The 13,170-nt window shown below is 32.0% G+C and overlaps 1 protein-coding gene across 1 annotated transcript in view; it reads left to right on the top strand.

The window, feature by feature from the left end:
- Positions 1 to 7,963: 7,963 nt before the first annotated feature.
- Positions 7,964 to 13,170, top strand: part of LOC129216503 (calcium-activated chloride channel regulator 1-like) — a 37,174-nt gene continuing 31,967 nt past the window's right edge. The window contains exon 1 of the mRNA XM_054850717.1: positions 7,964 to 8,122. Coding sequence (XP_054706692.1) covers positions 7,964 to 8,122 — 159 coding nt within the window. The remainder of the gene's footprint in view (positions 8,123 to 13,170) is intronic.

Below are 13,170 nucleotides of genomic sequence, written 5' to 3' on the forward strand. Positions count from 1 at the left end.
ATTGAAACGAATAAATTCAAAACTTTAGTAGAAATAAGTTAAAAAACACTTAAAAATCACTCGTTAAAAAAACTATTTTTTCTGAGTATGGGGGGGTAGAGGAATCCAGTGTGCGGTTAGGGCATCCTGTTGATATTTTGCAGGGAGGTGGGGGGGCACAATTTCTAGATCCGGACCTGAGTCCGATACTTTTGAATTTTTAAAAATCAGTACAACGCTTTTCCTGGATAACTGAGACTAAACGCAGTTCAGATAATCCAGGAGATTTAAATAAAAATATTTTTAAAAATTCTTAAATATGAAGACTTACCATTTAATACATCAAAAAGTCACATTTTGCACCAAAATTATAGAATTATTTAAAAAGCATTAAATAATATTCTTAAAATAATCACATTTCTTAACAAAAAAAAATTGATCCAATGTCTTCTGTTTCAAATACGAGTATCGTTCAGGGCTCTCCAACCTACGGCCCGCAAGCAAGTTTCTCTCTGCCCACGGGAAGCTTACGAACAGAAAACTTTTTATTACTTGATAGTTTATTTCTTTGTAAGCGTTTTAGAAGAAAACTAAGCCAAGGAAATCTCAAAAACCAGTACCTAGCATGATCGTAGCTAGAGTGCGGTTGGAAGGGGAAACTGTCTTTTCCTAGAGGATAGTCAAAACTTTTACTTTCCTCCCAAAAGTCACTAAGGAAAGTTTAAAATTGCATTTTTGGGACGTCAATTTCAAAAAATTCTGGAGGATACTCTCGTACCTGTTATAATCTCCTCATTTGGCCGAAAATAACTAAACCATCTTAATTGAAACAATGTTGGATTGTTGGCCCGCCTTGCCTCCAAAAATTTACAGAGTGCCCCTTGAGCAAAAAAGGTTGGTGACCCCTGGTTTAAATGAAGCACGGTCACTCAAACGCGTTAACATTAATAGGTCAAAGTAAAAATAGATGGTTTGGTGTACTTATAATCAGGGCTGGGAAGAGTCGGAGTCGGACTGATTTTGGGGTAAAGGAGTCGGAGTCGAGAGTCGAAGGTTTAAAATGTCAAGAGGTCAATCGGTCATTTTCCCTCAAAGTCTACAACTCTGCCAGTGCTTGTGGAGTTGAATTTGGAGTCGGACTGATTTTTTGAGATAAAGCAGTCGGAGTCGAGATCGAAGGCTCTAAAATTCCCGAAGTCAGAGCCGGAGTCGGTCATTTTTTCTCAGACTCCGCAGCACTGCTAATGATTACGTTCTTGTCATAATTCAAAATTCTTATCCATGTGGACAAAAAATTTCAACCAAAAAACATTTTTCCCCGATTAACCAGAGATCCAGATAAACGAGCGTCGGATAATCGAGGATATAATAATTGTGACCATTATTATAAATTTATCATTTTTTGCAAATTGGTTTTCTGTATGTTTGCATACAGTTAAGTATCATTAACCTGACACATTGGTTTGTACATAAGTAAATTATAAAAGTTTTAAAATATTTGATAACTTTCGTTACTCATGGAAGGAAACAGTTGACACAACTAAGCCTTTAAAAAAAATCGTTCCTCTCATAAAGAAAAACCCTAAGTACAGAAGAAACATGTAATGAAACGAAAAAAAAATTGCTAATCTGTGTACAATTTCAAGAAAAAAAATGTTTTCTTTCTTTAATCGGAAAGAAACAAAATAGTCAATTAATAAGTCAAGTTAACTATCAGAAAAAAAACGAACACAGTGAAAAGATTGTTCCACAAAGGACTGAAACTCGCATTGGTACTTATAAACCTCAAAGTAAAAATCTGAATCACATTAATATGATCCAGTATCCAGTAACATTTTTTTTTTTCAGAAACTAATAAAAGATCTGCAAAGTGGAAGCCCTTGAAGGGTTTGTAAGCGCCATACTGAAAATTTAAGTCGCCTTTATGGGTCATTCTTCAAAAAGTGTAATTTTTTTGTCCCATGCCTTTTAAAGAACAATTCATTTAACAATGCTTTTTAATTTCATCAAAAATATATCTGTTTAAACCTGCCAATAATTTTCTTATTTTAATATATTTTTGGTTCACAACATGTGAATTCTCACCTCCGTGGCATGTCACACACCTTGTGTGACTGTTTATGTTGCTCAATAACTTGTTTAATTAAAAGTATATACTTATTTATTTATTATTCCTTTCACAAGTGTCTAAAATACTAATTGTTTGTGTATATTTAATTGTTCAATATTGTGTTTTAGTTCGTTTTAGTAGGATAAGGAGTTATGTGCGGAGGTGAAAACAATTGGGAAAAAATCGGAAAATTTCGGAGAAAAAACCTTTTTTTTTTTCGAAATGGTTTATTTCCACTCGGAAAAAAAATGAATTTTTTCAACTTTTCAGGAAGTTTTAATTGATATTTTCAGCATAAAGTGATTAGAAATGTCTCATACTTAAATTCTGATACAATTTCCTCCCCCCCCCACTCTTAAGTTGTATCTTAAAATACTGTCTAACTTTGACAATGCAAGTTGTTGTATAATAATATAATTTGCATATAGATTAAAAAAACATTTAATATTTTTTGCAAAAAAAAAATTAATAAATAAATAAATAAAGCAATATCCTTAGTGAAGAATTTATTTTCCTTCTTCATAAAGCAAACAAGCATAACTTTAATCACAGAACTAAGTTTCTGCTGACTGTTCGAACCAAATGTACAGGGTGCGGCAAAAAAAAAAAAAAAAAAAAAAAAACGGGAAAGCAATTTTCCTTGTAACTTGATTAAAATAAATAAACAAAACACAAAAAATAATAATATGAGAAGACCTTTAGCAATCAATAAATTAATTGGTTTCAAACTAGCCGCCTTTTGAAGTAATACAGAGGTGCAACTACTTACTGAAATTTTCATTCAAGGGTCCTTTACTCAATCCCCTAACCTATAAAGCAATTGGTTTAGAGATTCCAAACTTATGAGTAGTTTAAGGTAGTCCTTTGACTCTAAAATAGGCCCTACAGTGTAATAAATGGGATTGAGGTCTAGCGAGTAGAACGTCCACTCTAAAGATGATATCATGTCAAAAACAATGCGCCTTGCATCACTCTTGTCTTTTTGGCCGTATGAACTGGTGTGGAGTCAAATTGAAACGTCCAGTCTACATTGCTGTGCTGAAGTGCTCTTAGGTCCACAAAAGTACAACAGCTTCTAAATGTCCTTCTGGTACACTTTTTGATTTAATTTATGGCCCTCATCCACAAAAAAAAACAGATTTTTTTGTCGCTTGGGCTGATTCTATCACAGATGAAGCCTAACTTCGGATTTTGGCAATTTTTATCATTTTCTAAGGTGCTTAGAGTGTCTACAGACCAAACCCTATTGATCTGAGGGTTATGAGCTGGTTGAACGATAAATCAGTGAAAGGTATCTTGCGTTTACTTGCGGTCCATCTCAAACGTTGCTGGCATCTTTGGAGTCATACGAATGCCTGAACTTTTTGGAACTCGTAAAACGTTTGCGGAGGCACAACAAGCAAAAGAACTGTCGTTCTACTTGGTTAAACAACTTTTAAGTAGCAGGTCTTTTGCTTAAAAATGCTAAGAGACATTTGTAAATTATTTTTTAATAAAGTGAAAAACAAAAATAAATAAGACACTCATTAAAATGAAATTACTTTACTTCCATTCGATGATGCAATCTTCGTCCGAGGGTTTTTTTTTTTTTTTTTTTTTTTGCCGCACCCTGTATACTGGCTTGCTAAGCGCAAGCTGAGATATTGAGATATTGTGTTTTAAAATTTGACTCTTCCATATATTTGATTCAGATGTTGTTTCTTTTACAGAATTTTTTTAAAAAAATAGTTGCTGATCAAATGACCCAAAAACGTTTTATTTATTAAGTAAAACACGAATAGAGAAACTATTGGTTATAATAACTCAGTTTGTTTACAAGTGCACGTATGACTACTTTTACTAATGTAATGTGTAATTACGGCCGTATGAATAAACTGACACTTCAATTTAAGTTTTGGTTCAGCTTAGAAACCATTATGCAGTTTTTGTTTTATGTTTCTGATGGAAAGAAAAAGAAAGACCAATTTAGTTTTGATTTGGACTGGATTGGAAAAAATCAAAACTCAATAGTTTTCATTTTCAGACAGTAAAGTTACATTGTAAGGAAGGGAAATCATACTTATTTTTCTTTCAAACAATATCAATCGTGTTTGAAAATCAAAAATTACAATATTTATTTCCAGTTTCAAGGCTCTCTAAAAATGCCAATGTTATGATTAGACACACCATACCCAATATTATTGGTTCAACGACGACTTGACGTATTTCTCGTGTTTGACCAAGAAAGCTCTCAGTTATAAAACAAAAAAAAAATTGTTTTTTAGTTAAATTTATCTTTATATGTGTATTTCTGTCAAGCAGAAAAAGAGGATGTGTGGATTGCCTATATTTTTTAATGCTTAACCCTTTATATGTTCCAAGAAACACAGAACTATTAAGAAACCCTATTTTTATTCATAAAAAATAGTTTTAATTGATATTTCCGCTAATTTTTATCGGATGATTTTGTAAAATAAGCAAACACAAAGACGGGAAAATTACGAATCCATCGATATCTGGTTCGATGGTCAGTTTGCGTTCGGAAGAAGTAACTCGGACATATATAGATACATAGATAGATAGAAGATAGGTAGATAGGTACATACGCTCAGTTTTTAATTATGTAAGATGGAAATTATTTTCGAAACGGAAATTAACTTTTGTATGTTACCATGGTTAAGCCTTTTACTTTCTTGTATTGTTTCATTTATCTTTTTTTTTTTTCTATTTTTTTTTTTTAAATTTTTAAAAACGTACTTATTTTTGCGATCCAAATTTTTTTCTTTTATCGAAAAGGATTTAAATTGAAATATTTTTGCTATTAATAAAGAGCTGTCTGTTTTTATTTTCTTAGTTTTTATGGAATTATGTTCAGCAAATTATTGAAATATTACCATTACAACGTTCTTTGTAGAATGTTTAATTTTGGAAAAATGCCTTATTTTGCGTTTTACGAAAGGAAAGGAGAAACTTCCTTCCTCTTTTAAACTATTTCTATGGCTTCTGCTGATTTCTGTTAATCAACGTGCTAATTTTTCAAATCTGCCAAAAATATGTAGAGATTTTGAAAAAAGAAAATACTTAACGCATAGTTGACGTTAGCTATATTTACAGGCGAACGAAATGACCTTTTAATATTCTACTACAGGCAAAGCCGTTTAGGTGCCGCTGTTTTTTACCCGACTGCGCGTGCTCGACGAGTATGTCTGTTCCTATGTTACGTTCTAAGGGCTAAATGCCTTGGTCAAATTTGGTAATTCTTACGTCAATCGATTTGTCTTAACCTTGGGAGCGTCACTAAACACATGACAGTAATCAAAATTCACCACACCAACAACCAGTTACCATATTTTGTCAGTTCGGGATCGGCGAACGTTTGGTGTTGCACACTATGTCACACGCTACCTGCGTGCGACAAATGCAGGTAGTTTTCGCTGCCTAAATTTTTTTGTTTACTAAGTTTACTATTTGGGTTTTCAGTGGCCGAGTGGTCTAAGCGATTGCTTCTCCCACTTGAGGCGATGGGTCAAGACACCCTCGCTCCGGATGTACTTTCCCCTCTTCCTGATATAAATTCTTTCATGCGTTCTTTATTTGTATTCTGTACAGTAATAAAAGTATATTATGCGTAACGAAGGCAAGACACTCAGATTGTAGTCCTCATCAAAATAAAGCCGTGCAATAAGCACCAAAAGAAAGAAAGTCTACTAATTCGATTTTCATCTCTAATAAGTTGCATTTGTTTTTGCCTTGATTCAAGGGACTGAGTTTCGCGACGTGTACTTTCTCGACAGGCCTTTTTAGTTTTCCGAGAAAGATTTGACTGACGACGTTTCCGATTTCGAGTCATCATGAGTTATACAGGCTGTTTATATAGCTGTGCTACGATTGATTTAAGTTCGCGCATTTTTGCCGAAAGTCAAGCATATGTAGCTTTAAGCGGAATTAGGTCCCCAGAGGGACTACTTAATATACTCACGATACAAACAAACTCTCTCAATGAAATTACAAGGTTGCAAAATGTACCATATCATAATCATAATAACTAAGTCAATGAAAATCAACTAAAAAGTGTCAAATAAAAAATTATTAAATAAAAGCAAAAAACCCGACTGCCGGACTGCGTAAAAACCAAAAAAACTAAAAAGAAAAATGTATAAGCCCAGTAGTTTAGAATGTTATTAAGTACTACTGAATAACTACACCGTTGAAATAGTTTTATAACCGTACACAGATAAGACAAATCATAAATTCAAAAGCAGAATAGAAGGATCAACAGTGGGGGCTCATTCAAATTTTACGGGGTTCCTTGAATCAGAAAGGAATGGGCCCAGACTGTTGATCCTTCTATTCTGCTTTTGAATTTATTATTTGTCTTATCTGTGTACGGTTATAAAACTATTTCAACCATGTAGTTATTCAGTAGTACTTAATAACATCCTAAACTACTGGGCTTATACATTTTTCTTTTTAGTTTTTTTGGTTTTCACGCAGTCGGGTTTTTTGTTTTTATTTCATTTTTTTTATTAATAAAAGGAAAGAAAAACGAGATTCTGCAATGCCAATAATTATTTTTATTTTTATTTATTTATTTATTTTCATTTTTTTTCCTAACAAATTTTTCTAAACAGTATGCAATACAAGTTTTTGTGACCTCCATTCACCTACGGCTTAAACACAAATGCTCGATATTCCATATTGTAAAATATCCTGATATTTTGCTTTCACAGTCTGAAAAAAGAAATATTTATTCAAGACCATAAATCATTCCCTTAAAATGAACCTCAACGGCTGCGGGAGTATTGTGTATACAACTAGTGATTCATGCGTGACACGGAATAAATGACCGCAGAGAGAAGTAAGCATTCAATGAGTCAGAAGGAAGCAACTTCTACTCAAGTTTCCCCTGCTTTTTGCGAATGTCATATTTGAGAAGTTCACAGCTTCATCACTTTTCACGATGAAAATTTGAATCAATTACCCGTGTTCAGATCCACTTTCAATATTCTTCAATATTTAATTTTGGTTCTGAAAACAAATTGATTGGTACTGCGAAAAATAATCAAAATTTCGAAGAAGTGAAATTTTCAGTTGAACTTATTAAAATATTTTAGTGTATCAAAATATCACTGATAAAGTTTTATATTAATTTTTTAAAAAATTGAATGAAATAAATATTTTTCAGTGCAGCCTTATTTTATTAGTTTCTCTCAAAATTAAAAATGAGTTTTTTTTTTTTTTTGAATCCTGTGTTGAATAAACGAATGCTTTTGTCAAAGGAGAAATTAAAATGGACTGTCTAATACAGTTATCAGATGATGCACACGCCAAAAACCGGACATTGGATTTTGTACTTGAAAATAGTCAAAAGGAAATGGATAGAATGACGGATAATGAACTTAACACAAAAAGCCGGAAAGGTGCTAAACCAACCGTATATATGAACTTGCTTCCAAAAAAGAGGATTACATTTTAAGTTTCGTCGATCCGCATTCGAAAATATTCACCGTTGTCTGCTATCACCTTTTCCAGTTCCCTTGTTTCAGGATAGAAGATAACGTCAAAGCGCAATCAAATGCGTTAAGATATCGTCTGCTATGACTCAAAAACGGAAAAAGGTTTTATTTTGGAGAAGAAGTTGAAGTGATTGTGTTTCTGCTGTAATCAAGTCTTAACCTAAAGTTTTAGAATGTGTAATACAGCATTCAGCTTCTTCAAAACTATTGTTTATTTCCTATTGGTCCAGAACACCGTGCCTAATTTAAAACAGATTTAATCGACTTAACCGCTTGCTGAGAACTTATCTATGGCGATAGGCTGTGTCAACAAAAGGAAAAGCGAAGCTGCAGACACTGTGCGGAATGGCTTATAGTAACATTCTTCTATTCGTTTAAAATGTTTCTTCATTTTGTGTTTACAAGTCTATTTTTGGGAAGCAGTTTTGTAAAATCGGAAGTTTTAATTGACATCGATGGCGGATATAAGAACTTGGTCATTGGAATTCATCCTGATGTTCATCATTCAAATATCAAAGCGCTGATTCGCAATTTCGAAGTAAGCGATAAATTATGTGAATTATTTTCTATTTTTATTACTTCAATTGCTTAAACTATTTTTTGTTTTTATTTAATTGCAGTTCTAATACAGTGTGAAACATTAATATGTTGTGTAATTATACATTATCAAGTTTTGAACATAATTTTTAATGAAAATTGTTACATTTTTCCTTACAATTTTTATTGTATAATATTCATCACTCCACGTAAAAAGTAATCCGTTATTTTTTTTCCAAAAAATTATATGATTTCCTTCATTATTTTTTAAAAATATTATTCATCCTTATAGCTTAGATGCGAATCTTAAAAACTGACTACCTTTAAAGTCAGTTCGAAAGGCATTTATGTATAGTTTTGAGCTTGAACTTTTCCTCGTGAAAATATGAAATGTATGGAATTAAATCTAGATTTTTGAATTTTTTTTTATAATTCTGTTATGCAATATGTTACATGGAAAAATGAAAGAAAATAATATAACGATTGATAACAAAAATTATTGACTCAATTTAAAGCCCAAAATACGCATTGTTGAATAAAAAATATTTGCTTCAATTATGTAACTATCTCTGTTTACATGCAGAAACTTACAATCTGATAATAAAACAAATCATAATACAACATCGAGGTGGTAATGTTTTATGTGCATTTTTCATTTTGAAACTTTTATTGTAATTAATTAGTTTACAATGCTGTTTATTCAGTTTTGTTTATTTAGTTATACTTTATTGTAATTAATAGTATTAACAGCATACTGCTAATATTGTAATTAGCACAGCAGTACAATTGGAAAAGGTTTTTTCTTACATCAATTTGTGTAGTCGAAACAATAAAATAGCATCTTCCAACAACATAAAGCTCCTAAACTGAATGACTTTTAAATACAAATTTCCCGCTAGTTTCTCGCTTTTCACTTCAGTTGCAAAACAAGGACAAAACATTCTTGATTAGATACACATCAAAAGTGACAAATAGTTACAAGGACGTAAACAAAATTTTTATTTAACGCAAGCCATGTTAAGCGGTTTGTAGAGAAATAAAAACTCTTGTATCGTAATGGTAAAATTATTTACTCTTGTTGTGTCTGAACACAACATGGTAAAAAGAAACTAAAGCTTAAAATCTACTGAAAGCCCCCCCCCCCCGGCCTCAACTCCCGTGTATGTAGTTTTATGACTTTTTTTTTTAATTTTAGCTAAACTATTTTACTATTTTGAAGTTTGACATTTCAACTCGATTTTTTTAAAAATGAAGTAGGATCGTTTCCAAAATTTTAAAGTACAGTTGATTCTATATTTAACGACTTTCAAGGGACCACAAAAAAACATCCTTAAGTAGAAGGAGTTCTTAACTAGAATGCTTCTGGGGCATTCCAAGGTATTTTTGACATTTACGTGACCTTTTATGCCATAACTTTTTAATTTACCGTTTGATTTTCATATTATTTTAATTTGAGCTGTTGTGTTGGTAGGAAAAGATAAAAATAAAATAGTATGCTAATCAAACAGTAAATTAAAAAGTTATGGCAAAAAAGGTCACGTTACGGACTCTACATAAATGTCAAAAATACCTTGGAATACCCTTTCTAAAACAACTACAGCATCCGAGACCGCGAAAAGTCGTCTTCAAATAGAGAAAGTCGTTAAATAGAGGGTCGTTAATCAGAGAACCAACTGTATGTTTTTCTGAAAGAGCATGTTTAAAAGCATAGAATCTGACCATTTTTTAAATAATTTGACTAAGTTTAATATTTTTAAAAAATATTATAATCGGTGCTCTTTCATTGCCATTCACAGTGCACAATATTTAATTCGCTTCTTTACTCACATGTGCTGGTAACAAACGTAGAGCGCAATATTTAATTCGCTTCTTGATTTTTCATAACGTGGAAACGCGGCAGACTGATACGCCAAAGTACATTATTTGTGACGTCATAAAGACCACGCCATATTTTCAAAATCGGACATTTAAAAAAATTAATTGGGAAAATGAAAGTTTTTTCTCGCTCCGTGTTATTTTTATTTATTTATTTATCTATATATTATTTTTATTGCTATTATTATTTTTTTTTTTTTTTGCTTATTCTATGAATTTCAGTGACTAAAAGTAGTACTTTTGACTGAAGGAAACAACCGCAGTATGTATTTTAAAGTGCGTTAACTATTGGGGAAGAGGAGGGTACATGTGGGCGTTTATATATATATATATATATATATATATATATATATATATATATATATATATATATATATATATATATATATATATATATATATATATATATATATATATATATATAAATTTTTTTTAATGCAAAATCTAACCATTATTATTATTTGTTTTTTTACTAACCATAATCTTACACCTAATCGCTTCAAATATGCATGCTTAAACGTTACATAGGAACAACATTTACTCCTACATGGGGGAACGTTTGGAGATGCATGGGGCACATTCAGATACCATAAAAAAATAATAATAAATAAAAATAAATAAATAAAAAACAATATCAATAATTTAGAAAGGCTAGAATTCATATAAATGGGAAATTCTCTTCATTCTCCCAAAACTGCATGATTAAAAAAAAAAAAATTCCTCCAACTTTCAGAAATTGATTTTGGACTAGGCAGAAATTCCGCGATTCCAGACTGTTCAAAATTTAGAAGCCTGCTTGGAATGAACTTGTATCATGCCATAATATCTAAACATTTTTTTAAAATGCATCAGTATTTTCTGTATTAAAGACTGGCTGAATTTTAATTCTTGGGTCTTGAAAGAGAAAGGTTTGGACTTTGCCTGATTTGGCTACAGTCGACTCTCGATAACTCAAATTCTTATAACTCGAATGTTCGTTTTCATTTTTTACCCAAAATAATTTAGTGTTTTCAATTCAAAAATATCTATATACTATACAAAGTTTACTATGTCTCGAATGTGCTTCTTTTAAGCCGAAGTTTTTCTGAGAGTTTCATTTCCATTTTATGAATAAAAATGCAGCAAAATGAGAAAAAATAAAAAGGTGTTTTTTTTTTCCTTTAGCACATTGCTCTTCTTATTAGCTTGTGTGAGAGGATAATTTATTTATAACAGTGCTCCTTAACGCACAGTGTTTGCATGAGTGAGCAGTAGCCGATTGGGCTCCTTTTGGCCGCGGCTGACGATATAAAATTTTATTTCTGACTAGTCTTTGAGAGACTTAAAATGTTGACAAAAATTGAAAAAAGTAACCTTTATTTTTGGATTACTCAGATAATCTGCTTTTAGGAAAGAAAGAAGTTTGAAAGCAATACGAATTGAAATCAAGTGAAAATAAATTGAGCCTACGTGACTTTCTAGGTGCATGGACACCCTGCCTTTAGTAATATTGAAAACTTATGCTACCAATTTCCTATATCCATTGATATACCTTGGTAAGTTGTAGGAAACAAATTGTCCTAGAATTACATTGAATTATGTACTTACTATTTTCTTATGAACTAGTGGTACCTGCGTGGCTTTGCCCGTAGTAGAAAAATTAAAAGGTCTTTTGTTTCGCCTATGTATTTACGAATAGTGTATGGTGACTTTCTCGCCAATTGGCTTGCCCATGTTACGGTTCCACGTTATGATAATTTCGCAATTTACTCTTCCACGTTGCGATAATTTGCTCGGAAAATTTTTCTTAGAATTGGAATAAAAAAAGAACAAAATCGAATTTTCGAAAACTCCATTCGAGGTGCACACCCCCATGCTATAAACTAATTCTGTGCCAAATTTCATGAAAATCGGCCGAACGGTCTAGGCGCTATGCGCGTCACACAGATCCTGACAGACAGATATTCGGACAGGGAGCGATCCGAACAGAGATAAAGACAGAGAGACTTTCAACTTTATTATTAGTAAAGATTATGAAATTCTACTGATGTGTCGTCATTGATTATATCGTTTTTCCCCACCGCGCACCAATTACATAAACTGTGTGCGATTTTTGGAGCCAAAAAGAGAATTAAATTAAGGTTATTTATAAATCAAAATAGTTTCCCCAATTTTTGAGATGTGTCACTTTCCTTTGCCAGGGTGCGACATGTTGACTGCCGTATTTCCATCCAAACTTAACTACACGGCTTATACGTAAGCAAAGAATGAAACCGAGTCTTCGTTAGTAATTTAAAGATTATTTTAAACATCCCATTTCTTCAATTTTGTGTAACAACTCATAGATATATAACATTAGGACCACATTTAGGCTGTCCATATTTGCCGCTAAAGCAGTGTCCAAATGTGTCTCATAGCTAGATGTTTATACTTTTGTTAAACCGAGCCTAGCAGATTTTTTTTTTTGACAAATTTGATTAATATAAATCATTACATTCAATGAATTTATTTTTAGATAATTAATTTTTTATAACTAAATATAAAGGTGTAATCATTAGCTTTTAAACAAATCCAGTATGAATTAATTTTAAGTTTCAAAACTGCATGATTCATATAACTCGAAAAATTTTACGGCTAATCACTTGAAATTTTCTTGGAAGTAGATCATAGTGCTGCCATTGAAATATATTTTTTTCATCATTTTCACATTTTTTTAAATTTAGGAAAAATTGACCTGTTTACATGTGCTCCCCCCCCCTTTCAAGGAAACATTCGAATCGTATACACCAACAAGTGCACTGTGCACCACAGGCGGTTTGGAGTATTCAAGGATTGGTGATGAAATTATTAGAATGGGAATGGAAACGATACCAAGAACGTGGTCACCGAATAGCTATGACTGCTCCCTAGAGTTTTGTTGAACTTATTTTGCTGCATAGGTGGTTTTAACAGAGGTTCAAACGAATAGAAAGTGGTTTGAAATGTTCCAACATGTGTAGCCTGAAAGAATAGATAAGAAAAATTCTAATTCTCTCCTCTTTGGTATAAAAAATTGCGATGGACATACATTGCAACAAGGATTCTTCTCAGAAGACGATTGGGTTGGGACAGGAGACGAACTACTTAAATAGTTATTAGATTTAGATATAGTTACATTTCATGAGCATGAATAATATGTTGAATGATATAATGACA

Source organism: Uloborus diversus, chromosome 2 (assembly GCF_026930045.1).
Source record: "Uloborus diversus isolate 005 chromosome 2, Udiv.v.3.1, whole genome shotgun sequence".
Classification (NCBI taxonomy): Eukaryota; Metazoa; Arthropoda; class Arachnida; order Araneae; family Uloboridae; genus Uloborus; species Uloborus diversus.